Raw genomic sequence first — 23,891 nt, 5'->3', positions numbered from 1 at the left:
TATTCTCGATTATTTTTTTTTTTAATTTGTTGAACAAATTTTTTAATATTTACTCATTAATTACAGTTATGTTCTTTGTTGAACAAATTTTTTAATATTTACTCATTAATTACATCTCTAAAAGTTCCTGAGACAGAATACATAAAAACAATCTCAACCCCAACTCATAAAACATACAAACAGATAGAGAGAGATTAATTAGTCTGAGTTCTCGCTTTATCCTCTAAAACAACTGCAGATCCTTCCTTATCTTGTAGCTGAGTCACTCTCTGTTCAAGAATGAGAGTACAATCCTAATAAGAATGTAACTACAATGCCTTTATAAATTTATGAAAAAAATAATGACATTATACTCAAGTTTATTCTCTATTAGTACCAGTTTCAGCCTCCAGGCCCAGGCTTCATCAAATAACACACCTTGAAGAAAGTTGTTTCAGTAGTATCCTGCTTCGCCTCGTTTCTTATAACATCCACAAAGCCAATAAGCTAAAAGGCTCCTTCTCTAATCAAATATAACTCTATTTAATGCCTTGAATTCTTCTGTTCTAATATGTAACATAGTAGAGATTATCTTCTCCCATGAAACTTCTTTCCAATTGGTAGTAGCACTCATCTATTTGAGAGCTTTTCTCCATTTCCTTAATGGATTGAGCTCATTCTGCAAGAATGGAATTACTGCATTTAGTTTAGCGCTTCGCTATGTGATCACTTCACAAGCAAAGTAGAATAACCCGTAAGCAAATGATGTGGTTACGGCTGTAGGGGGAAACCATTAATATCATTATAAAAAAAGTAACAATCCATCAATCAAAATCTGGTGATATCAAAGTTCAAAGGTTTCTCCTAAATGCAAACTAAATCAGCAACAGTCATGTCCTTGACAATGGAGCAAAGGACTATCCTTGAGGGAAAAAATGCAAGAGAAAGTCATTTAGATAGAGAACAATACCAAAAATAACTACATCAGTTTTCCTCTGATACATGCAGCACTGGTATGAGCGATAACATGCGAGTCTCGAATGTAACCACCCGAATCAGCGATAAGAGTAAACCTGTCATTGCAAACTTGCGGATATTTTCTTCAACCTATAAATTAAGGTGAAAAAATCTCATCTGGTTTTAAACCCAAAAATCTTAAACATGCATAGAAGCCAAAGACATAGAACTTAGAAGGACTGAAAAGTCTTGAAAATCTAATCAAAGATAAAAGGCTTGAATAAGCTAAAAGCCTTCTTCTCTAATCAAAGATAACTCTATTTAATGCCTTGAATTCTTCTATTGTAATATGTAACATAGTAGAGATTCATCTTCTCACATGAAACTTCTCCAGGGGCAATGTCGCCCCTCCCTTCCCAGGAAGTTTACACGGTCCTGATTGACATCATAAATTGAGCATAACAAAATTAAAAGAGAGAAAGAAATGAACTGATCATGATTGGGTTGATAATGCTATTTGATTATTTGATTGCAAAGAAAAAGAACATAAAAAGGGCAACCATGTGTATTTGATGGAATAATTTCAATAATTTGTATATATATTTTTTCTTTAGAATAATTTTAGTGTCATCAATTTCCAAAGTTTCATCTCACCCCAATCCCATCTGAGTGAAGCTACATAGTTAAATGAATGGCTATCTTGCTAGCGGCACCTTGCACAATGTAAAGTGGTCCATATGTAATAAATTATACAATCTAGCAATTTATGTTACAAAAAGAAGAAAAGAGACAACAATCTTTTCATTGCTCATTGAAGAGCAAGAATGAATACCTTCTTTTATAGAGGCATTCAGATCAACTACTTTATCAACACTTGAAGCAATGAAGATTGATGGAGCCATTGCAGAAAACTAACTAGAAGAGATATCAAGAAATAAGATGCATAGACCAACATTCTTCTATATTATTTTATTTTTTCAGAACACATACCGTTAGGTTCAGGTATCCCTTCTTTTTTCAGGATGCTCTCCCCCATGACATTGACCAGAGACTCCTTTGCTGCACAATCTCTTGCACTCATCACAATCCACCTATATCACATTGAATTGCAAGCATTGTGCTTAATGAACTCAATGACTTGTCAAATATGTGTTGATGGTAATTATTATAATTTCCTATTTTAAAAAATCTCTAATGTTCATATAAGTTGTTTCCTATTTTATTTTTTTCAAATTTCATTAATTATCAATAGGCCAAATTGGCTTGGCAGCCCAAAATTAGGGTTTTCAGTAGCTCTGCATACCATGAGGTGGAACAGAAGGATTAAGAAAATTAGAGAATGAAAATGTAAATAGTACCTGAAAATGGAAGTAGTTTCAACTTTCAACTGCTTCAGTCTCAAGCCCCGCAACTGCAAGCCAAAACCAAAGAGAGAATCAATGATTAAACCTTCAATAATCACTTCTCCCCCACCAAAATCTATCAAATCAAATTTCTAAGCATATTCTTGGTAATAAAGCTCTCAAACAATAGCAGAGAGACAATAGTCAGATCATTTATAAGAAGAAGTTCTCTATTTGATAATAAATTTGATCCTAAACCATGTTGTAGTGCCTATCAGAATCACTGACAGGACCCAGAAGCTTCTTGCTACTTGGGTTCTGAAGCTTGATCCACCTTTCATCAGACACATCATATTTCACTTGGGAAAGATCAAACCTCCATCAAAGCACTGGAAACAGACACAGATCCACGTATTGTAAATATGATTTACATAAGAAAACACACCTTGGTGATAGTTTAATGTAGTAGAACATGTGGAATTAAATATGGATCAACAAAATAAGATAATCGATTGCCATTTCTGATTGAATATAATACAATTTTCAATGCATATATTAGTACATTCCAACAATAAGAAATAATCACAAATCTTCATATGACATAATGATCACAAAATCTCCTCTGGATAACCACTGGATGTTAGATCACAAAATGAAATATGTGGCTAAATCAATAATAGTAGAAGAAAAATTAGTGAACTCTTAACTGTGTTACGGGAGTTCTTGCTTCATTGGAAATTGCAAGTAAAAACAGTATAAGAATATGAGGCAAAATAATATAGAAGATACTCTAAGGAATGCTATACCCCTAGCAAACAAAACTGTATAAGGCAAATTTGTGTGCTGCTTTACAAAATTTGTTTCTTAGTTAGGTGAACAAATATCCTCCTAGGATGAAAGCTATTATGATTATGAATCTCAATATTATGATTTAGATGAAGGAAACCTAACAAATAAAGAGAATGAACTGAGGTACCTGAAAGAAGGATAGAAGCTTCTACATGAAATTATAGTAGATGAAAGTACACTTATCATACATGAAAACTCTTATGTCCCCTGCTATTGCGCATGAGCAAAGTTCCTCATTCTTCTCCTGATTAATAGAAAAGAAAGTTAGCATCAGATTAACAAAACAAAGGAATACCTGAAGCCCATGCATGATTGAGTGATTTTTTGGATTTGAATTCAGTTCAAAAATTATCTTGCTAATGGCATATTACAAAACTAACATCAGATTAACATATATAAAAAGAAAGAAGGCCCCACTTTGGGGCAAAAGTGCAATATTAGACCATCAAATTAACAGCGACAACAAAGAATCTCTGACACAGAATTAAAGAGTCAAACAATGATCAAGCAACCCAAAAAACTTATAAAAAGTGAAAGAGAAAATAAAAATCAGTTTGTTGTGCCATCAAAAAAAAGCTCACCAATGCTCCTTGTGATGAGTTGAATGCTAAGATATGGCAAATACTCAATCCTCTGGTCTCTAGAGGAGAAATAGCATCACTTGACTGCCAAAATGAGAGATGATTAAAAAAATAAGTTGTCAAAATAAAATAAAAACATGAACAACAATACCAAATAAGGCCTAGAATAGAATGTTACGCATGATAAGAAATTTATGGGATAACCTTTTTTTCAGTGGACAATAAGTTCCAAAAATAGGGAAAAAGAGATGGGCTTGGCGGGTCAAATTTCATATACGAATTTGAAACTTTCTTTTTCTAATTTGGATGATTGAATCTAATCAGGGGCATCAAGTTTTATTTTCTCGAAAATAAATTCACTAATTTGAAATAGTAACAAAAATAGTAATAGTAATTATGAAAAGGATAAATTTGATGTTACCTGCGCTTGATTACGGAGAGATTTACGGGATTCCACTTTTCAGCAGCCAATCAGTTCCAAAATTATGGAAAAAGAGATGGGCTTGGAGGCTCCAAATTAGGGTTTGAAGAATATCTGAAGGAACATGGCGGCGGCTATGAGTGGCTGAGAGTAGCGGCGGTGGCTGAGACGGAGAAAGGTGCGACACAGGAGATGTGAAAGTGTTGGAACAAAACTGAATGAGAAATTTAAAACCCTAAATCAATTAAGCCCTAAACCTCAAGAAATTGAATAGTCTGAAATGTGTACCTAAAAATAAATGACAAAACAGAGTCGTCGAGTCGGCGTCAAACAAACGACGAATGGAGAGGGGGACCTTGCTCCGTTCCAGATTTAAATCGGTTGGAGCAGTCCCAGTTCCAAAATTGGGGAAAATTGGATGATATGAGAAGCTAGAGCAATGAGGCCGCGAGAAGCATGAATCTGATTTGGTGGATCCGATGCTCGGTAGGGAAATGATGGCTGTGATGAAACGGAAGAAGGAAAAGAGATGAGAGAGGGGGAAAAACGTGTTTTTATAATAATTGGTATTAAAGAGAGATGAGTGTAGGTTAAGAAGAAAGGTGTAGGATAATAAGAATGAAGGAATGCATGCCATGTAGGATTTTTTCATATATTAACCAATCAAGAGGTGCCATGCAGGCGATGACTGGACCTAGAAAAACTCCTGAATATATATATTATGGATTATGGATTTTCATCTCTTTTGTAAACACCAATATTTTGTTTCGAGCTGTTATGCTTCTTGATAATTTCAGCAAAATCAAACATTGCAGCCTTGTATTTCTGCCTTCAATTTGCAAAATTGATGAGAATTCCATTAAAAATAATAATAATTAGCATTCACTTATTTCCCCTGTATTTTTCTTTTGGGGTTGATTGCAGTGTAGGTCTCACATTGCTAATGAAGGAAAATAAGAAGATCAAGGAAAGCTTTGGAGAAGTCTCACATTACTTATATTAGTGAGGGGTGGGAGAGTCCAATGTCATATATATAGATCTTAGGCTCTTTGTTTCAACACACCCAAACATCAAAGCAGTAGCACCTGAAAACACTTTAAGTTTATGTTTGTGCTTTCTTTTTCTCTTATGCTCTTGTTTAAGAGTATTGTGAGATATGGTTCAAATATTTACTTTGGAGACTGTAGGTGTACTGAGGTCATGGGGTGGTTGAGAGTGAAGTCTATGTGTTGTAATAATTTTCACATAATGTTTATTCTCTGGTTGTCGGTTTTGACAACGCCCGTGATTTTTTCTCCGATTTTGGAGTTTCCACGTTATATCACTGTGTTGTTGATTCCGCTCCTGGTTTATTTTAACTTTTTCAGCTCTGTTATTTCCTAACATTTTCTAGGAATTAGAAGGTGAATGTTTAGTAGTCCTTACAAGCTCTGCTGCTGTTTTAAATTTTTAAAGTTCTATGAACTACGAATTTGGTCACTAGCATGGCACAACTTCTCGTTTCCCCACACTCCGACGATTCCACAATATGTATAAGTAATTGCACAATTCAGTTAGTACAATCCAACAAAGCATATTCACAGATATCAACACATCCTATTATTAGCCACTTAACACATATAAAGCATGTGATTCAGTCAAGATCAATCATAGCAACAATCAAATCATAAACACATATGTCGGCCAAAGCCCCAGAAAACGGAGACACAAGTCTCAAGTTTAACAACGACAGAAGCCTCAGAAAACATTTTCCAATGCAGCTCAATCAACATCATCACAATCAAATAAGCAAGTCGAAGTTATCGACGCCTAAGTCATTAGCTAGCAAGTAAGTTGCCCTCGCCTCCAAATTGTCCAGCTTCGCGGTGCAGGGTTCCTTCACTCGCTTCCTCAATAGCTCCCAAGGTTTCCAAAACCAAACCTTTGAGCAAACATTACATTATTCAGTCAAATAGAGTCGAAACAATCTAAACAGTATCAACTAACGACAGACGAAACTTTAAGAGCTTTAGAGTACGATAATCTAAGACGAAAGGAAGAGTTTTTGCGAAATAGAATTTTCTCTCCCCCCCCCCCTCATTGAGCTCTCGGCCACTCCCCGAAAATGAGCGTTTCGGCGCTTTTTCTTCGATCTAATTTAATTCCTAGGTAATCTCGGGTCATAACTAGGGTAAAACAAGTCGGAAAAATGATCGGAATTGGAATTTAACTAGGGGTATTTGGGTCAAGATTTTAGGCTCAAAAACTCAAAGTTGAAATTTTGAAAAAGCAATTCGATAGGGTTGTAGAGAATGCCGTTTATAGCAACTAATCCTAACGACACTAGGTTAAGTCGTGAAGTTTTGGTTCAAAAAGTAAACTCACAGAGAAATGGGTTTTTGAGTTAGATTTTCAGATCTACGGCGACACGGTGAAAATCTAAGCGCACCAACAGTGAATATGGAACGCAGGAAAGGTATAGATAATGATTGAAAGAAGAAATCGAATTAAAAAGATATTTTTTCAAAGTGCTCAAAACTTTGAGCACAGAAAGACATAGAGAAACACAACGGAAAACAGAAACGGTGGCAAGAAGTAGAAATGTTACCTCGCTGTCGATCCAATGCAACTGAAGTCGGGTCGATCAGACAAGATTCGGGAACTTTCTCCCCCTCTCTCTCTCTCTACCCGCGACTCTCTATATCTCAAGGTGGGAAATGAGTTATTTTCTCATTTCCCTTCCTTTTATAGCGGAGGGGGAAAAACGAAAAACGAAGGTTTCACGGATCCGGTCGTCCTGGTACTTTCATCTGCTGATAAGAAGTGAATATTTGGCAACATAATGCCAAAACTAAAAACGAGGTTCTTTAAATTGAAGTAAACGATTCAAACGCAGTATGGATCAAAATACGCCGGAAAACTACTTTTTGCAGTTGGCGTCGGATGAAGAAACTTTCTTCTGAAGAAAGATTGCAATCGTCGAAAGATTGCATTCCTTAAAAGCTTCGAATAGAAAAACTCTTCATTCAGGGTCTTAATTAAAGTCCCTGAGAAGATAAGGCCTAGCTTCGACGGACTTCTGGGAAGCCAAACCTATTGTGTGTACAGTCCAAAGTTCCATAGCGAAACACTAGTCATGGAAAAAATACCCGAAGGTTCTTGTTTTTCTAAAGATTTTGAATTTCGCTTAAACATTGCTCTAGGAGCGGAAATAGCTTTTTTCGGACACTCTTGAACTTAGCCGGGTGTGGAAATGGCTCGAGCTATCACTTAAACTTACTATAGTATTATCCTTAGTCATTTTCTGAACTATCTTCTTCATTGAGTTATCCAAATCAGCAAACAGTTCAGGTTCCTTTCACGATACACCGAAACCTAGGCGTGAATAGGAAATTAATTTATTTAATCTAGGTCTAAAACCTGGGTCTTACACCCCTGCTCCCCAAAATCATCGCCGCATCACCCTCCCTCCCAATTGTTCTCATGGATTCCGATCTAGATTCACCATCTTCAGGTGCCAAAATTGCAACCACCCTGGACCAGATGATGAAAACCGAACTCATGGCGAATCAGATCAGAGACCGAGTTGACCGGGACGACACGACCACGCTGCTTTACTCCTCTTGCACCAACGGACGCAGCAAAGGAGTGAGCTCCTCGCACCGGAACCTAATAGTGATGGTTGAAATCGTTCAAACCCGGTTTTGCGACGGGGTTGCTCATTACGGGATCAACCATCATTCAAACTAGTCAGTTGATTGTGTAGCTCAACTGGTAAGAGGGTGTTTTTACTAGTACAAGGTCCTGTGTTCAAAACTCCCCACCCCCTCTTCTCAAGATTTAAATTTTGTTTAATGACGTGTCCCGCCACGTAGGATGCTAACGTGGCATTTAACAACCACGTCATCCTTTTTTTAACGTCAAAGTGACGGAGGGGCAAACAGTGCACATTTGTGAAACATCAAGGGCAGAAACGTAGACAAAAAAAAAGTAGGGACGACTTTTGCAAAACGTTGAAACGCCAGGGGAAAACACTGCTTTTTAGCCAATTAAAAATGGGGTATTTTTAAGAGGAGTTTAATTTTTATGCATTGACGGTGTAAAGTGTTTTTACGCCGTTAACCAATCAGATTTCAAGGATGTGTCACGTCAATTAATGAAATTAAATAAAGAGATTTATTAAATAAAAAGAGAGATTTCCTCACATCCTTTAAATCAGATTGGTTTGGTGTAAACAAAAATTGCATTGTCGGTGCATCATCCTTTTTCCCTTTTAAGAGAGATATTTTTGAAAATAAAATTAGGGAATTGTTATTCAGACCCCCTGCCCCCCCCCCCCCCCACAGCTATTCAAACCTAATGAAAAACCGGAAATCCGAAAATGCCAATTTCGAACGCACCCTTGTAGTGCGTGTTTATCGCACATACCCATGGAGCAACGTAGACGCACCTTGAACATGTGTTGCGAGCGCACGTTCAAGGTGCGATTAAGTAGTGCCAGAGTTGATGTCCCAGTGTCTGACTATACATAAGAAAGGCACATATACGCACTTAGTGAACTGCGTTAGTCGTGCCGTTACAAAGTGCGTAATATGCGTCGCTCTTAATAAAGGCGTTACCATCGCACACTGAAAGTGCGTTGGTCACGCAGTTTTAAAGGGCGAGATTTTGCAGAAACTTGACAGAAACAAACAGAAACAGAAAATCCAACAGAAACAGAAACCTTAACACAATAGAAACAGAAACATAAAGGTTACATTATAATCTATCATTGATACATTACAACTAATATGAACATTTGCAAATGGACTACTACAACATCACGAAACTAATCTTCAGCGAGATTTATGATTCCATCGATCTTATGTATGTCTACATTTGTCTTTCGATAGAGTTCGTTGAATAGGGCCATGCGATCCATGTATGGTAGCTGCCAACCATGAGCTTCAACAATACAATTATACATCCATTGTGGAACCGTTGGCAAAGGAAAGTCACTTGAAATAAGCGCCTACAAAATGATCAATTGTATTGTTAAGTATCTCATAAAGTTCATGTAATGTAAGGTAAATTCATACTAAATGTAATACTGATCAGTACCTTCACCCAGTGGTTGTTGTTGACAAGGAGTAAACATATAATCTGGTGCTCTGACGGATGTAGAACTGGACCGGTGAGAGGGAAGTAGGTGGCGCCCCCTTGATTCGACAAGGTCACGAACACAATCTGGTACATCGTAGCAACAATGTGGCCCATATCCGGCACGCATAACCACTTCTCCTCCGTTGCAAACTCATTTGGAGCAAGATGCAAGATTTGTAGTACTTTTTCGTAATGTGTGTTGGTGCCATACATTCCATGATAAACACCTTGCCGTAATCTAAGCTCCTTTATCATGTCTTGTCGGACTTGACGCCAATTTTGTTCTCCTTTACCCATCAAGGAAGCAATGCATCTATATCCACAATTCCCATCATCTTCAACATTCTAAATGTCAATGACATATTCACGGAGGAATTCGGACACTTCATGGATGTAGTTGGCCGAGTAAACTTTGCCTTTCGGGTGCTGTGGCGGGAGTTTAGCTGAGTTGCTTGCAATCCTTTTGCTTCTGTTCTTAGGTGCAGATTGCTTCAAAGGAATGCTCTTCCGTTTTGTCGACCGGGTCTTACGCCCCTTGCCTTGTGGAGCTGATGAGTAGCTGCTAGCTTGCTTTGACCCAGCTATTGCATCAGCATTCTCCCAAGATGAAGGAATGCGTCTGGTAGAACCTTAGGTTCATTGGGCCGACCCCTTGTAGGAAACTTGTTTGGAGGAGGACACATAGAAGTCTGATCCGGGTATGCAATCTCCCGAAGCCTCTCTTTGATAGCTTGTCTTCTCGGAACATTAGCTTCTTCAAACATCTTTGCAATGACCTCTAACTTTGTCGCAATGCTCAATCCCAAAACAGGTTGGGATTCATCAGGTGGAGATGTTGATGTAAGACTCCTCCAATGTTGGACCACTGCCGTTAATGGAATAGTGGTCATTCTACCAATCTGACATGAACAAGGCAAGTCGCGTGTCCTCCTCATAGTGCAGCCGCATTTTCCAACGCGCGCTTTCTCCTTTGCGATCAACATGAGCGCATATCTTGAGACTACACCACGCAGGTTGTCGTACAACTTCTCCTTAAATGTGTGCTCTCTGATGAAGATACTTGCCTGAAAAGCAGCATTAATCCTTGTATGCTGGAGAAGTGTGCACCTATGTATAGCTGCCCAAGCCGTACACATGTCACTCTTGCTATCTTTGATGCACGCTTTCAATTTTGCGTGTGCACCTTCAACCCTGTGCAAAGGTATAACATTAACATTAATACATACGTAATGACTGTAGCATACTTCATGAATGTCAGTGTCTAAGAATGTACCTGTTTGTAGTTGTGTTACCCATGTGCATATAACGGTCAATCGCATACTTCACAAACTTGTGCTTAAACGGCAACCAAGTTTCCTTAATGTAATGCATGAGGTTAGAGTGCTCCCCAACAAGTGAACGTAAGAAGTCTATGCTCGCATTAAACTCCTCCGCTGACTCGGCATAGATGACTCTATTCCATGCGTCCTCGACATCATCCCACATCTCCTTGTCTTCGATAGTGAGCTTGCACTTTGTCTTCACACACTTAGCAATATGGAATTGGCATAGCAAGTGAGCTGTTGTAGGGAATGTGGCTGTAACTGCGTTCATCAAAGTAGTGTCTTTGTCAGTAACCATGACTTTAGGCATGTCCTCCTCCCTAAGTAGCAACCCCCTTAGTTTTTGAAGTGCCCATGTAACTTCAGGTTCACGCTCATTGCACATGTAGCCAAAAGCGATGGTGTATGTGAATCCAACTGATGTCATACCAACCATCTCCAGCAATGATATCCTATACTTGTTGATCTTGTACGTGCTATCAAGCAAGACAAAAGTAGGAAATTGGTTGAACAGTTGAATGGAAACTGGATGGGCCCAAAATAAGGATCGGATCACCGTGGAACCCTCTTCAGTTCTGGACCAGTGCATGTACTTGTCTTCCTCCAACAACCTCATCAAGTGTTACATCTCTGACAATTGTTCCATCTTGGCTCTAATGTGTGCCATCCGCTCATTGTACACTTGCCTTATGGTAGTCAGATTCTGAGGGTTGACATCCTTCAATGCCAGCAACATGTTACCTGGTGTTTACACTGATTTTTGGTAAACAAACAGAATCCAAAAGCAATTTAAGGACCAGATTCAGAGTCCTCTTTGGGTTCTTTAGTGAAGACGTTTTAAATGTCAATGCTGGGTTTTTGTGAAGAACGGTAAGAACAAAAGGGAAAAAAGAGTAGAAAGGTAGAAGATTGAAAGGAAAAAAGAAGAACAAAAAGTAAAAGGAAATCAAAATGGCAAAGGAAATAACATTGCATTGAACATAAAAGGTGAGAATCATAGCACACTCTTAGTCTCTTTGTAGCCATTTGTCACATGAGACTTGGAGGCACCCATGGAGAGTTTTGAATAATTGTGTGAGTCTGAGTAATTTTACAATCACATTTGCTACTTATAGAATAAGAAATGAAACTGCCACTAGATCCTACGGTAGAGATTAAATCTTATAAAATAACTCCTTACACTAGAGCCATACACTTGGCATAAGTACAAACATAATAACTTGCAACCACTTCCATTTTCCAAGGCACGTTCATGTTGCATCTTCAGTAAGTAACTGCCACATTTTCCACTACTCCACTTCAATAGCCACTAGTAACTTCCATTAAGTCACTAAATATTCCCACTAACTTCTGCTTTTTCTGGTGACTTCTTGTAACCGCTGCATGTGGTGACTTCCACTTTGCTTCATATATTTTCTTCGAGTAACACTGCCACAATTTCTCTGTCGAAATTGATGTCAAGACATGCAAAATGGATAAGCTAAAACTCAAGTATTCACGTCTGTGCCTTGAACCATGCATTTGCCACATTGTTTTCCCTTTGAACTCCATACGTTAAGCACCTTGGCATTAACATGATGCCATGTTATTTCCACTTTATCAAATACTACCTGGTCGAAATACTAATCTAGTATATGACCATATAACTTCAATCATCATTTAGCAATTTAAATATGTGCCACATGATTCTCGACCCAATGCCAATATCATATTTCGACCACTTTGGTATAATGAGTTTCGACCCAGTGACAATACCATTTTTCGACCAATATAGGAAAATAATAATGATTTGGCTGTGAAGGGTAAAAATTACACTAAAACATACCATGCATCCATGTACACCATATCTCAATGATTACTTTCTAAACCTGGAAATTTTGGTGTTAACACCTGGCTTGACTTTATTGTCAACAATTTTACCCGCTATATCCTTTTCTTGACTTGTAAGGCGACCGACATAGGCATGGCCAACTAGAGTATCAGCCGGCGCATGGTTGTGGTCTCCACGTACTACAGTCAACCTCCACAAACCATCTTCTGATGTGTATCTCGCCTTGAGCCTGAACGGACAATCACATTTCTTGGTTTCTATCCCCTTCTGCATCAACACATGCTTGTACTGTTTGTACTTGCCGCTCATCTTGCACACAAAAATAGTCAACTGTCTGCCTTTTCTCCCACGGTCCTTGCTCCCACAATCAGACCTTCTAATAATGATCACAAAGCCTAGTTGCTTTCCTACATTCTTAGCCCAATCCAAAAGCTCATCCCGAGTACCAAAAACCTACAGAATATTAACACATATACGCATCACATATAAATTCAACTTATTTGACATAAACTCACTCATTGGTTATGAAAATACCCTGTCTGTGGTAAATTGTTCTGTGTAGTCCGCTGCAATTGGCACATCATGTCGATCTTCTACATTGGCTAATTGCGTTTCTTCCACCCTTTCTTGTGGCATGTCCACTTCATATGAAGTAGGGAGACTCATTCTGAAATGCAAAACAAAAATTGCAAATTGTTTACTGTTTCTGTTACAGGCCAAACTGTATAAATCGCACGTCACAAACGCACTTTATAAGTGCGACAGAGAGGCGGTTTAACATTGCGTCGGGATAATAATAATAGAAAAACACACTCTCAGTGTGCGTCTCTGTCGCACTTTCAGAGTGCGACATTAACGCACACAAAGAGTACGGTGCTAACGCTTATTAAAAGTGCGATAAATCTAGATCAGGATTAGTGCAGTACCTTCACAGACGACGGCGACGACAACGAGGGAGGAGAAGTCAGGTGAGGACGACGACAGCGTTAGTGATGGTGTTGGGTGAGGACGACGGCGGCGGTGGCGTGAGTGGTGGAGGCGGTGGCCGGCAACAATGTGGTTATGGAAGTTGAGAGTGGGTTTGGAAGTTGAAGAAGAAAGAGAATGTGGTGAGAGGGGGGTGGGGGGGGGGTTTGAACAAAGCATTAGGAAGAAGGTGAGGATGGAGGGAGGGGTACTTTTCAATTTTTCTTTTTTCATTAAGGGTATTCTTTACATTTCTCAGATTTTTGGGGGTCTGAATAGCTATGGGGGGTCTAAATAACAATTCCCATAAAATTAAGGGGTGAATATGAAATGCAACGAAATCATAACAATCAATGTCCCAAGTTTTTATCCCAAGTCTGCCACTGAAGCTGCACCATCGGCATAATTCAAAAGATTTTGTGCCGAAGAATCACATGTTCTCGGAGTAAACAGTCATTCTGGTCCTTGAATGTGTTCACTTATGATGAAGTGGTCCTCAACTGTTGGAAATGGTCTTTTTTCATCCCTGTATGTGTTACCGTCGGTCAAGTTAGTCCTTGGACCAATTTTCCGTTGGTCTCTCAGACGGAAAAGTTCAAATGTCACCATTTTTGCCACATTGGCTTGACATATCATCAATGACTCACATCTTATTATGTCAATTTAGTCCCTCAGGAAATTAAAAATAAAATCATCTGAATTTATTAATTCAAATTTCCAGCTTAAAAAGAATTCATCTTGACACTAGTTTGTTCTTGTTTGATTCCGGACACTCATTCCAATTCTATGAACATGAATACATAATTAAATTCAAGATCAAACAAAATTGTGAGGTAATAACCAATGAATGAACGAAACAAATTCTCACACGAATTAACAGAAAATTAGAGAATCAATGGGTAAGAAAAATTAAAAAACCCAGAAAATCACATTTATTCATAAGAACCCAGAAACCCTCACTCACCCTGTGTGCAAAACCCTCACTCACGAGAACAGCTGCCAACAATGTCCCAGATGGAAACTATTAACACCAGTGGCTTTCCTTAGAATTGTAGAACACCATTGAGAGAAAGAGAGAGAACTTGCACTGGTCCCAGAGAATTTTCAAATGCTCAAAACGCTCCTTCACACGCTTCTTCTTCTTCTTCTATAGCACCCATCACAGTTCATCACTCCAGTGACCTCAACAAGCTCAAATTTCGAAACTTTTTGAGAAAAATGATCTGGGATTTCAGTTTCGCCTGCGTTTCTCACCCTTTCCGTCGCCGGGTAGCTCCGACAGAAACCTGATTCACGAACAAAGCGACGACGGTGACAAGATGACGAGTTTGGAGCACATCAAGGCTTGGTTGCTTGCGGAATCTGGTGGATGCGGTTGTGATAAATTGCCCAATGCTGACCCTCAATCGGTTCACTCTTCTTTCAGATTCAGCTTCTGTTCTCAGGTGGAGTTGGAGTCCCTGAACACGAGTTCCTCCAATGCTGCAACGGTTCCCCAACCATCACCAAAGCCACAACCTTTCTTCTCCACATCAACAAATCCTTAAAAAGGTACAACCTTTAGGGTAAGAAAAACCAGATCTGCACAAATTCGATGCAAACTTTGAAGGTTTGATTTTGACGAAGCGGCGCGGCTTGTGGAGGAGATCGCAACTAGGGCGCAGCGGCAGCGAGTTTTCCTCAATGTTCTGTTGTTGATTTGGGTTTAGGGTTCAGGGATGATGAAGGTAAAGGAAATGTTAGGTTCATCTAAAGTTTATGGGTTTATGGGTTCATAGATGATGAGAAACAGAGGCGGTGGTGGGAATGGGAGGAGAAGAATGGAGAGAAGAGGCATATTCTGTAGCAGAGGAGAAGGGGAAGACTTGATATTGGATGGAGATTGCAGATGAAGATGAAGAGGTATCTCTCCCTCTCTATCTTCTGTTAAAGCTTCTGGATCTTTTCATTATCTAAATAATATTTTGAATAAAAGTTGTTTTAGGTTTAATTTGTAGTTTTTTTTATGAAGATGAAGATCTGGTTATAGGACCAATTGAAGAAGGAAAGATAGTGGCACGTTCATAAATCAGCTTACAAGTACAATAAAATTATAGTACGTGTTTGGACTTGATATTGGAGGCGGTTGGGTTTGTTGTTTTTTTTTGTGTGATGAAGATAAAGATTTGGGCCATTCATTTTTCTTTTAACGTTTATGATAAATTAAAAAGATGAAAATGTTAATTTTCTGGGTTTTCTGGGTTAGATGATACAGATGATGATGAAGAAGGTGAACATTTAGAGGGGTTTTTTTTTTTTAATTTCCTGAGGGACTAAATTGACATAATAAGATGTGAGTCATTGATGATTTGTCAAGCCAATGTGGCAAAAATGGTGACATTTGAACTTTTCCGTCTGAGAGACCAACGGAAAATTGGTCCAAGGACTAACTTGACCGACGGTAACACATACAGGGATGAAAAAAGACCATTTCCAACAGTTGAGGACCACTTCATCATAAGTGAACACATTCAAGGACCAGAATGGCTGTTTACTCCATGTTCTCGACATAGATTGGCATTGTTGAAATCGGTATCAGCGGTTACCAAAATAGGTGATTCTACAGTTCAACCGCTGAAAATGGCTAATGCTGTTGACATCAGAAGTCGCTCGCTGATCGATGTTCTTATATCAGTAACAATCACTATTTGGAAGAGATTAGGGGAAGCGTTTATCAAACCGCGTGCTGGTCGCGGTAAACCCTAGAACTAGTTTTCCATCACAATATCCTTTCATTGAAGGATTACAACGCTAATCACTCGGATTTTGGAGTTGGTAGCTAGAGCGCAATTTGCCATAATTAATAATGACTCTGGTTTGTGCTCTGTTTTCATGATGCCTAATGTGAGGTACATTAGAAGATCCTGGAACAATGTGTTGGGGGATTTCTTAAGGTGGAGGAGAATAATGGGTCCGTCAATGGCTTCCGCAGCGGCGAAGCCTATGAAGGAGAAGCTCAAGTTGTTCAACCTGCATTTTGAGGAGATGTGCAGGGATCAGTCTCAGTGGTTTATTTTTTATGTGCAGCTCAGGGAAGAAATAAGAATCTACCTGTAAAAGATCTTGTTGCAGTAGCAATAGCAAGTAAGTCCTTCACAGTTCGCACTAAGCAAAAAACTTATACATACTTCCTATCAAGTTTGTTAATTAGCTAGCCTAGGTTTTGCTTAACGATCTCTGAAATTAGTAGATTAGTCATCAGAATCTGCTTAATTAGCTTTTCTTCTGTGATTTTAACTGAACTCTATTGTGTTGGTAATGGTAACAGCATCCTGGACTTTGATATGCTCAACCTGGAAGAGAATACACTGGTCCCTTATAGAGTATGGTAACAGCAACCAGGAAGAGAATACACTGGTCCCTCAATTCTAGTATTGTTTTCTTCTTAAGATCATCGTCCACTTCATGCCCTTTTCATTATTTTTGTGGGATCCTACTGGGAAGATTCTAATAACAATCAATTGATTCATTTATTGTAGATTGAGCTTCAAACAATCGATGGACTGATAAAGGTTTGACCAATGTATAAAATAAGATATGTGATATGTGACTGACAGGGAATCATACATCCAGAACTCAGTTTTTTGACCATGGTCCTCTAAAGCTGTAAAATGCATAAGTGAGTACTACCTTTGATTTCGTTCTGTGCTTCTAGTTTTTTAGTGCTTATATATCCCATTGATTTGATTCAATGTTATACCAGTGAATGAGGATTGTGATAGGAATTAAAACTGGGGATGTGTCAAGAGTCTCTTAGGCAAGGAAGTTTGAGATTGGAATATTTTGGAGAGAAAAAAGGGTGTCTTTGACTGTACAAAGCACTCTCTTGTTCTTTCTTCAATTTTTTTTTACTATTCTACTATTTTATATTAGATTAGATCAATTCAACCCTCTAAATGACTTATCTCAGTTCCTTTACTCCTTTTTCAAGTTCTGGTCACTATCATATAAATCCATTTACTATTACTTCAAATTGATGAATTCCTTTAAACAAATTAAGAGATGTTATCAAATATTTTTAGTGTATGTTTAAAATTAGGTGTACAACTTCTGTAATTACAAATTGATGAATTCTCATTTATTAGATACCCCGTGGGAAAAAGTCTTTTGTTGGTTGTTTATATAACCCCAGAGAAACCTCTATCTATGCTCCAGAGTTAATGAAGAGAAATTACAGAAGGAGATTAGATGCACTTTAAAGCATGCTGATGATTTTATTCTTGAGTTCTGACTTCTGAATAAGACGGTCATATACCTTTTTTTTATTTAGCCATTACCCATTAGAAAAGCAATTTCTGGGTGTTCAACAGTCACGACCAGAAAATCTCTTATTTTTTCAACCAAAGTAACCATTTCTGGTGGTTTCAAATGTTAGAAGGAGTTTCAAAATTTAATAAAGTCACCTGTTTTTGAGGTCACAAACCACCCAAAAATGCTTAAGGATAATTATCTAATTTCATGCGTAAATTTGGTATTGTACAACCTTCACCATGACTCCTATAGTTCTTTGTCATTAAAGGTGGATGCAACATGTGGTTGGGTATTCAGAGTGTGTTTCCAAATGATTGAAAAGGCCACTTCTTTCAGCATGTACAGTTGGGGAAGGAGAAGAAGTTGAGCAGGTTATGGAAGGTTATATGGTATGCCACTATTTGCGGCATATGGCTGTTAAAGAACTCTGTATTTTTTAACGGGGGGATTTAGTGCAGAACCTATTCTTGACTTGATTAAAATGAGGTCTTGGTTGTGGTTAAAAGCAAATGTGAATAATTTTAAAGCTACTTTCTATCAATGGGGTATGGATCCAGATTATTGCCTAAAGTGAAGTGTTGTGCAAATATCATCTGGGCGATAGTTTCAGGTTTGAACTCATTGTTTCAACTCTTTCACTGTTTGGAGTATATTGTGGCTATTTTCCAACGGTTCTGCTCAGGCCTTGGTGTAAAGAGGCTTAATGGAAATTACTGCAGGTAATTGATAACAGTGTAGGGATGGTTATTAGTATAGCACAAGCAGTCCATAATGGCTGTTTTTGTGTCTTACTAGATTTCTTATTTATGACATTGCTGTTTTTTTTTTTGGACAATGCATCTATTAACAACTTTGTTCATCGGTACCTGCATGCAACCACGAATGGAGAGCAAGCAAGGGCAAGTGTCATGACATTGATGTTTGATTACGCATGTTTGGTGTTTGGTTTTTGAAGTGGGAGGGGGTTTCATTTTCTGTTTGGTCAAATATGCTGGGTTCAGTTGTATTATTTCTACTTGTTTATGTAAACTTTTGTTGTATTGGTTTGAAGCTTTTGCTTCCTTTAATTCATTTTGGCTTTTTCGAAAAATAAAAGGTGGATGCTAATAAAAAAAGATCAACTACTCTAATTCCAAGAAGTAATAAATGATGGGGGCTTTAGTTAATATATTAAAGGGATTAGTTAATAATTATTTGTTCTAAAATATTTGTTCTAATTGAGCTGTGGTCAGATCAAATACATGATCGAGCACATGCAGGTGAATGTAAAATACTGACTAAACTCAATGTACTGCTTAGCTCCGAAAAGTAAAAAATGACAGTGCTTTATTAGTCAATACACTAGTTAATAAAAAAATTATCAGAACCCATTTCACACCACCATTTATTATTTATTATTTTTATTTAACAACTTTTGAAGGTGGTAATTATAAAATTAAGAAACGAAAGGGAATCTGATCTCTTCCCTAACCTTCAACCCGTATGAAAGTAATTACATACATACTTATTACTCCACTGTTTGTTGCATATAAGTACCTTGCTAGTCTCTTCTTGTTAGTAATTACATACCTATCACTCCACAGTTTGTTGCATATAAGTGTTCTTGCTGGTCTCTTGTTTACTGTTTGTTGCATATAAATACCTTGCTAGTATCTTCTTGTTAGTAATTAAATACCTATCACTCCACTGTTTGTTGCATATAAGTGTTCTTGCTGGTCTCTTGTTTACGATTTTCAAGTTCCTGTATCATGACAAGTCAAACAACACTCTCCATGTTTTCCAACTTCAAATATCAATGGACTTATGATGTCTTCCTCAGTTTTAGAGGTGAAGACACCAGGTTAAATTTCACTAGTCATCTCAATTATTCTCTACGGCAAAGGGGAATTCATACTTTCATTGATAATTAAAAGCTTAGAAGAGGAGAAGAAATCAGACCAGCTCTACTTGACGCCATTCTAGAATCTAGAATTGCGATCATTGTTTTCTCTCAGAATTATGCTTCCTCGACATTTTGTTTGGAAGAACTTGTTACCATTCTTGAGTCATTAAATGTACGAGGTCGATTGGTATGGCCAATTTTTTATGATGTGGAGCCATCACAAGTTCGGCATCAGACAGGGATTTATGCAGAAGCCATGGCGAAACATGAGGAAAGGTTCCAAGATGACAAGGATAAGGTGCAAAAATGGAGGAAGGCTTTATGTCAAGCAGCTGATCTATCAGGCTGGCATTTCCAAAACGGGTATTTCTCAAACTATCGTTTTTTTCCCCTTTTGTTCGCCTAATGATTTTCGTATTAATAGTAAATATGTACTGAAAATTAGATTAAAATATGAGATGAATGGAATGTATGAGTACACCTAGTAGTCAATCCCGGATAGCGGCGCGTAGCGGCCGGCCCCAAAAGTGGGATAGCGTGATAGCGCATAGCGGGATGGCCGCTATTCTGAATTTTTTTATGTAATTTTATATCATTAATAGTTTAATACTATATACATATAAATAGCAAACAATGTCAAATATTGTCTAAAATTCATAACATTCATAATAGAAATAAAAATCATAAGTCTTGAACAATAACACACAACTAATAACTTCTCAAAAGCAAGGTAAAGAAGTCGAATTTGCAAATCTGAATGAAGAATGAAGCTTAATTCTTTCAATTTTGACCTATAATGGCCCTGAGAAGTCCTAACATGCCCATAAAAAGGTTCCCCAACGATTTAAAACCAAGGGGCTTGAGTCATTTTCTCCTGCGTTCATATAGCGCCCGCTATTTCCCGCTATTGGCCGCGATCTGCCGCTATTTTGGCCGCTATTCGCGCCGCTACGACCGCTATTGTGAAGTTGGCCGCTATTTCATCTCAATAGCGGCAGGGAGCCGCTCCGCTCCGCTACGCCGCTATAGCGCCGCTATTTCCCGCTATTGACTACTATATGAGTACATACATTAAATTTTATGGGATTAATTTGTATTCAACAGAATGAACTAAATATGAATTCCACATTTTTTGTAATGGGCAGTTCTGAGTCAGAAAATGTGTTTATCCAAAATATTGTTGAAGAAGTCTCAAAATAGATAAATCACACTCTTTTACATGTTGTTGATAACCCAATTGGGTTGGACTCTGCGGTGCTAGAAGTGCGGTCTCTCCTAGGACTTGGGTCTGAAGTGGTCATGGTAGGCATGTATGGATTTGGGGGAATTTGTAAAACAACAATTGCCCGTGCTTTGTATAACTTGATTGCCGATCAATTTGAAGGTTCGTGTTTTCTTGCTGACATCAGAGAAACTGCAATTAGTAAGCATGGTCTTGTACAACTCCAAGAAATGCTACTATCTGAAATACTTAGGGAGAAAGATATCAAAGTGGGAAATGCCAACCAAGGAATTCCAATAATAAAAAGAAGGCTCCAACAAAAGAAGGTTCTTTTGGTTTTGGATGATGTTGACAAACCGGCACAGTTAAAGGCACTTGCAGGAAGATTTGATTGGTTTGGCTCTGGCAGTAAGATCATTATAACAACAAGAAACAAACACTTGTTAGCTACCCATGGAGTAGAAAATTTATATGAGATTAAGGCGCTAAGCGACGAGAAAGCTCTTGAATTGTTTAGCTGGCATGCCTTTAAAAGTAGTACAATTAATCCTAGTTATGTGGATATTTCAAACCGTGTTGTTTCTTATGCATGTGGCGTTCCATTGGCTTTGGAAGTGATTGGTTCTCACTTATGTGGTAAAAGTTCATATAAATGTAACTCTGCATTAGATAAATAGATAAATATGAACGAGTTCCTCATGAAGATATCCATGAAATTCTTAAACTGAGCTATGTTGGTCTGGGGGAAGATGAGAAAGGAATTTTCCTGGACATTGCTTGTTTCTGCAATAAATATGAACTTGACTATGTCAAACAAGTGCTCCACGCTCATGGATTTCATGCAGAAGATGGTATTAGAGTGTTGGCTGATAGATCTCTTATTAAGATTGATTCTTTTGGTTTTGTAAGAATGCATGACTTAATCCAAGACATGGGCAGAGAAATTGTAAGGCAAGAATCAACAAATGAGCCTGGCAGCCGCAGTAGATTATGGTTTGATGAGGATGTCATTCATGTTTTAGAAGAAAATACGGTATGTAAGAAACTAAACCATCTGTACGTGTTATTTATTCTCTTTTCTTTCCTTTATTTCTCATTTTTCATGAATATGTGCTAGATTTCTGATTCTTAAACCTTCATTCCCTTTCATGTCGGAAAATTTTATTTCTAGACAATGTTGCAATTTTGCATTTATAAGTTTTTAAAACTATATGTTGATGATACTCCTAACGTGCACATTTTGTGATTTAAATTGTACTTTGGCTTTGGAAGGGAACTGATAAAGTTGAGTTCATAAAGCTCGATATGCACAACAACATTGAAATGCAATGGAGTGGAAATGCATTCAAGAAGATGAAAAACCTGAGAATTATGATCATTGAAAATTCAACAAAGTCTTCTATAGGCCCTGAGTATCTACCAAATAGTTTGAGAGTGCTAGCTTGGAGTTGTTATCCATCACCATCTTTACCACCTGATTTCAATCCTAAACAACTTGAGATGCTTTGTTTGCCGGAAAGTTGCATTGGATTCTTCCAACCTCCCAAGGCACGTAAAGTTTCGAACTTTTTAGTTTGGAAATGAAATTCTGTGTAAATATTGATGGCTTTATATTTTGCAGATGTTGGAGTCCTTATCTTTGATAAATTTTGATGATTGCAAGTTCTTAACCGAACTACCGAGCCTAAGTGGAGCACCATTCTTGAAGAATCTGTCCCTTGATAACTGCACGAAGTTAGTTAAAATTCATGATTCTGTTGGGTTTCTCGAGAATCTCAATTGCTTGAGCGCCAAAGGATGCACCCAGCTAGAAGTTCTGGTGCCCTGCATCAAGTTGACATCTCTTGAAATCCTGGATCTCCAGGGATGCTCATGTCTTAAGAGATTCCCGGAAGTATTGGGAAAGATGGAGAAATTAATAGAAATTAATTTAGACGACACTGCCATTGGAAAGTTTCCATCTTCCATAGGAAATCTTATTGGGCTTGAGCGACTGTCCCTCAAGGGATGGGGAAAGTGTGTTAATTCAGCTACCGGATAGTATCCACATGTTGCCTAAAGTCAAAGTGGAAGTGGGTTTTGGGCATGGAGGCTTTAGATTTTTTGAAGGGCACCAAGAGAAAGAAAGGTTGAGCTCAGAAGCATCTCCAAGTACAATGCTTGTATATGATGAAGCTCAGCAAGGAAGTAGTGATTTTACTACCTTTGATGTGTATTATCCGTACATGAGCTCCAATAATTTCATCCAAGTATGTAGTCCCATTCCGCTAGTGCATCATGAATTTGTAAGGTTGTTTGATGAGCTTTTAAACAACGCGATGTGGTATGTCACGTTTAGGAAATCATCAACTCATTTCTCATTTCTCATTTCAAAAGAAATTCCCCAAGATAGCTCTATGTTGCTGTGCAGTTCCCGCCATGAAAATGATCAAGTTGTTGGAATTCAAGTTCAGCGTGCTCATCAATGGTGTCAAACAGTTCAGTTCTTCATGTACCTATATAGCTAAATTTTCCGAGCACATACTTTGGTGTGACCTACAAGGCAATGTAGAGGGGGAATCAGCAGAGCATGAATGGAATCAAGTTGAGATTTTGTGTGAGTCGATTTACCCTGTACCAAGTTCTGAAGTGGGAATGGAATCTTTAAAGTGGAGTAGTTCTGGATGTTTATGTAGCGTACTATTTGCGGTCTACAAGGAAGGAAACAACAGGGATGATATTAAATTCGAAAATCGTGAGTCGGATTTTCCATCTCCTGTTACAAAACCAGCCATACCCGGCTGCTTTGACTACACTATTACTCCATGGATCTTATAATATCTGCCTTTATTATGTTTTTCTTTTTCTTCAATTTACTCAGAACTTTGTAATAATAAGAAGATATTCTTTACTTTTTAGATTTTCCCTTTAATATTTTCATTTATTGATATTTCTCACTATTCATTAATCAGTTACTACAATATCTATAATTATTTAAAAGTAACATGGAGCAAGTAAAGTATGAGAAGCAAAGCAAAAGGAAGAATTTCTGGTTGGTTGTGTTTTTTCCTTTATGCTACATTGGTCCAACAGCTTAGCGAAAGATTTTCTGTTTTGGCTGTGAAGGCAGATTCTTAGAATGAGACAT

At 38.0% G+C, this 23,891-nt stretch overlaps 2 protein-coding genes and 1 pseudogene across 18 annotated transcripts; 1 reads left to right on the top strand and 2 right to left on the bottom strand.

The window, feature by feature from the left end:
• Positions 1-142: 142 nt before the first annotated feature.
• LOC130738053 (uncharacterized) lies at positions 143-4,672 on the bottom strand. 16 transcript variants are annotated; one of them, XR_009019130.1, is made up of 9 exons: positions 4,419-4,672; positions 4,131-4,293; positions 3,710-3,793; positions 2,295-3,372; positions 1,927-2,027; positions 1,769-1,851; positions 1,316-1,371; positions 950-1,086; positions 143-658 (listed from the first exon to the last, which is right to left on the bottom strand). XR_009019130.1 is itself a non-coding variant. In XM_057589956.1 (9 exons), exons 4-8 carry the CDS (start codon positions 3,347-3,349, stop codon positions 964-966), a joined length of 366 nt encoding a protein of 121 aa, XP_057445939.1. In that variant the 5' UTR covers positions 3,350-3,372; positions 3,710-3,793; positions 4,131-4,293; positions 4,419-4,671; the 3' UTR covers positions 143-658; positions 950-963. The 16 variants fall into 16 exon arrangements, 1 of the variants encoding a protein (XP_057445939.1); XR_009019133.1 differs by having other exon boundaries at positions 1,769-1,847; XR_009019139.1 differs by lacking the exons at positions 1,316-1,371; positions 1,769-1,851 and having other exon boundaries at positions 2,295-2,347; positions 2,568-2,668; positions 3,256-3,372; positions 4,419-4,667.
• Positions 4,673-4,856: 184 nt separating this feature from the next.
• On the bottom strand, positions 4,857-13,257 carry LOC130736462 (uncharacterized). Its single transcript, XM_057588292.1, has 9 exons — positions 13,154-13,257; positions 12,939-13,071; positions 12,442-12,857; positions 10,525-11,049; positions 9,881-10,442; positions 9,210-9,596; positions 8,986-9,120; positions 8,729-8,832; positions 4,857-4,959 (listed from the first exon to the last, which is right to left on the bottom strand). The coding sequence occupies exons 1-9, from the start codon at positions 13,255-13,257 to the stop codon at positions 4,857-4,859; spliced, it is 2,469 nt and encodes an 822-aa protein (XP_057444275.1).
• Positions 13,258-15,918: 2,661 nt separating this feature from the next.
• On the top strand, positions 15,919-23,677 carry LOC130738052 (disease resistance protein RUN1-like; annotated as a pseudogene). The gene is made up of 7 exons (XR_009019125.1): positions 15,919-16,493; positions 16,678-16,780; positions 16,889-17,028; positions 17,929-19,905; positions 20,688-21,797; positions 22,037-22,312; positions 22,386-23,677. The product of XR_009019125.1 is annotated as a disease resistance protein RUN1-like (transcript).
• Positions 23,678-23,891: the final 214 nt, after the last annotated feature.

The sequence above is a fragment of the Lotus japonicus genome, chromosome 2 (assembly GCF_012489685.1).
Source record: "Lotus japonicus ecotype B-129 chromosome 2, LjGifu_v1.2".
NCBI lineage: Eukaryota > Viridiplantae > Streptophyta > Magnoliopsida > Fabales > Fabaceae > Lotus > Lotus japonicus.
The sequence above is the reverse complement of the archived record's forward strand: the minus strand, read 5'-3'. Positions and strand labels throughout refer to the sequence as shown.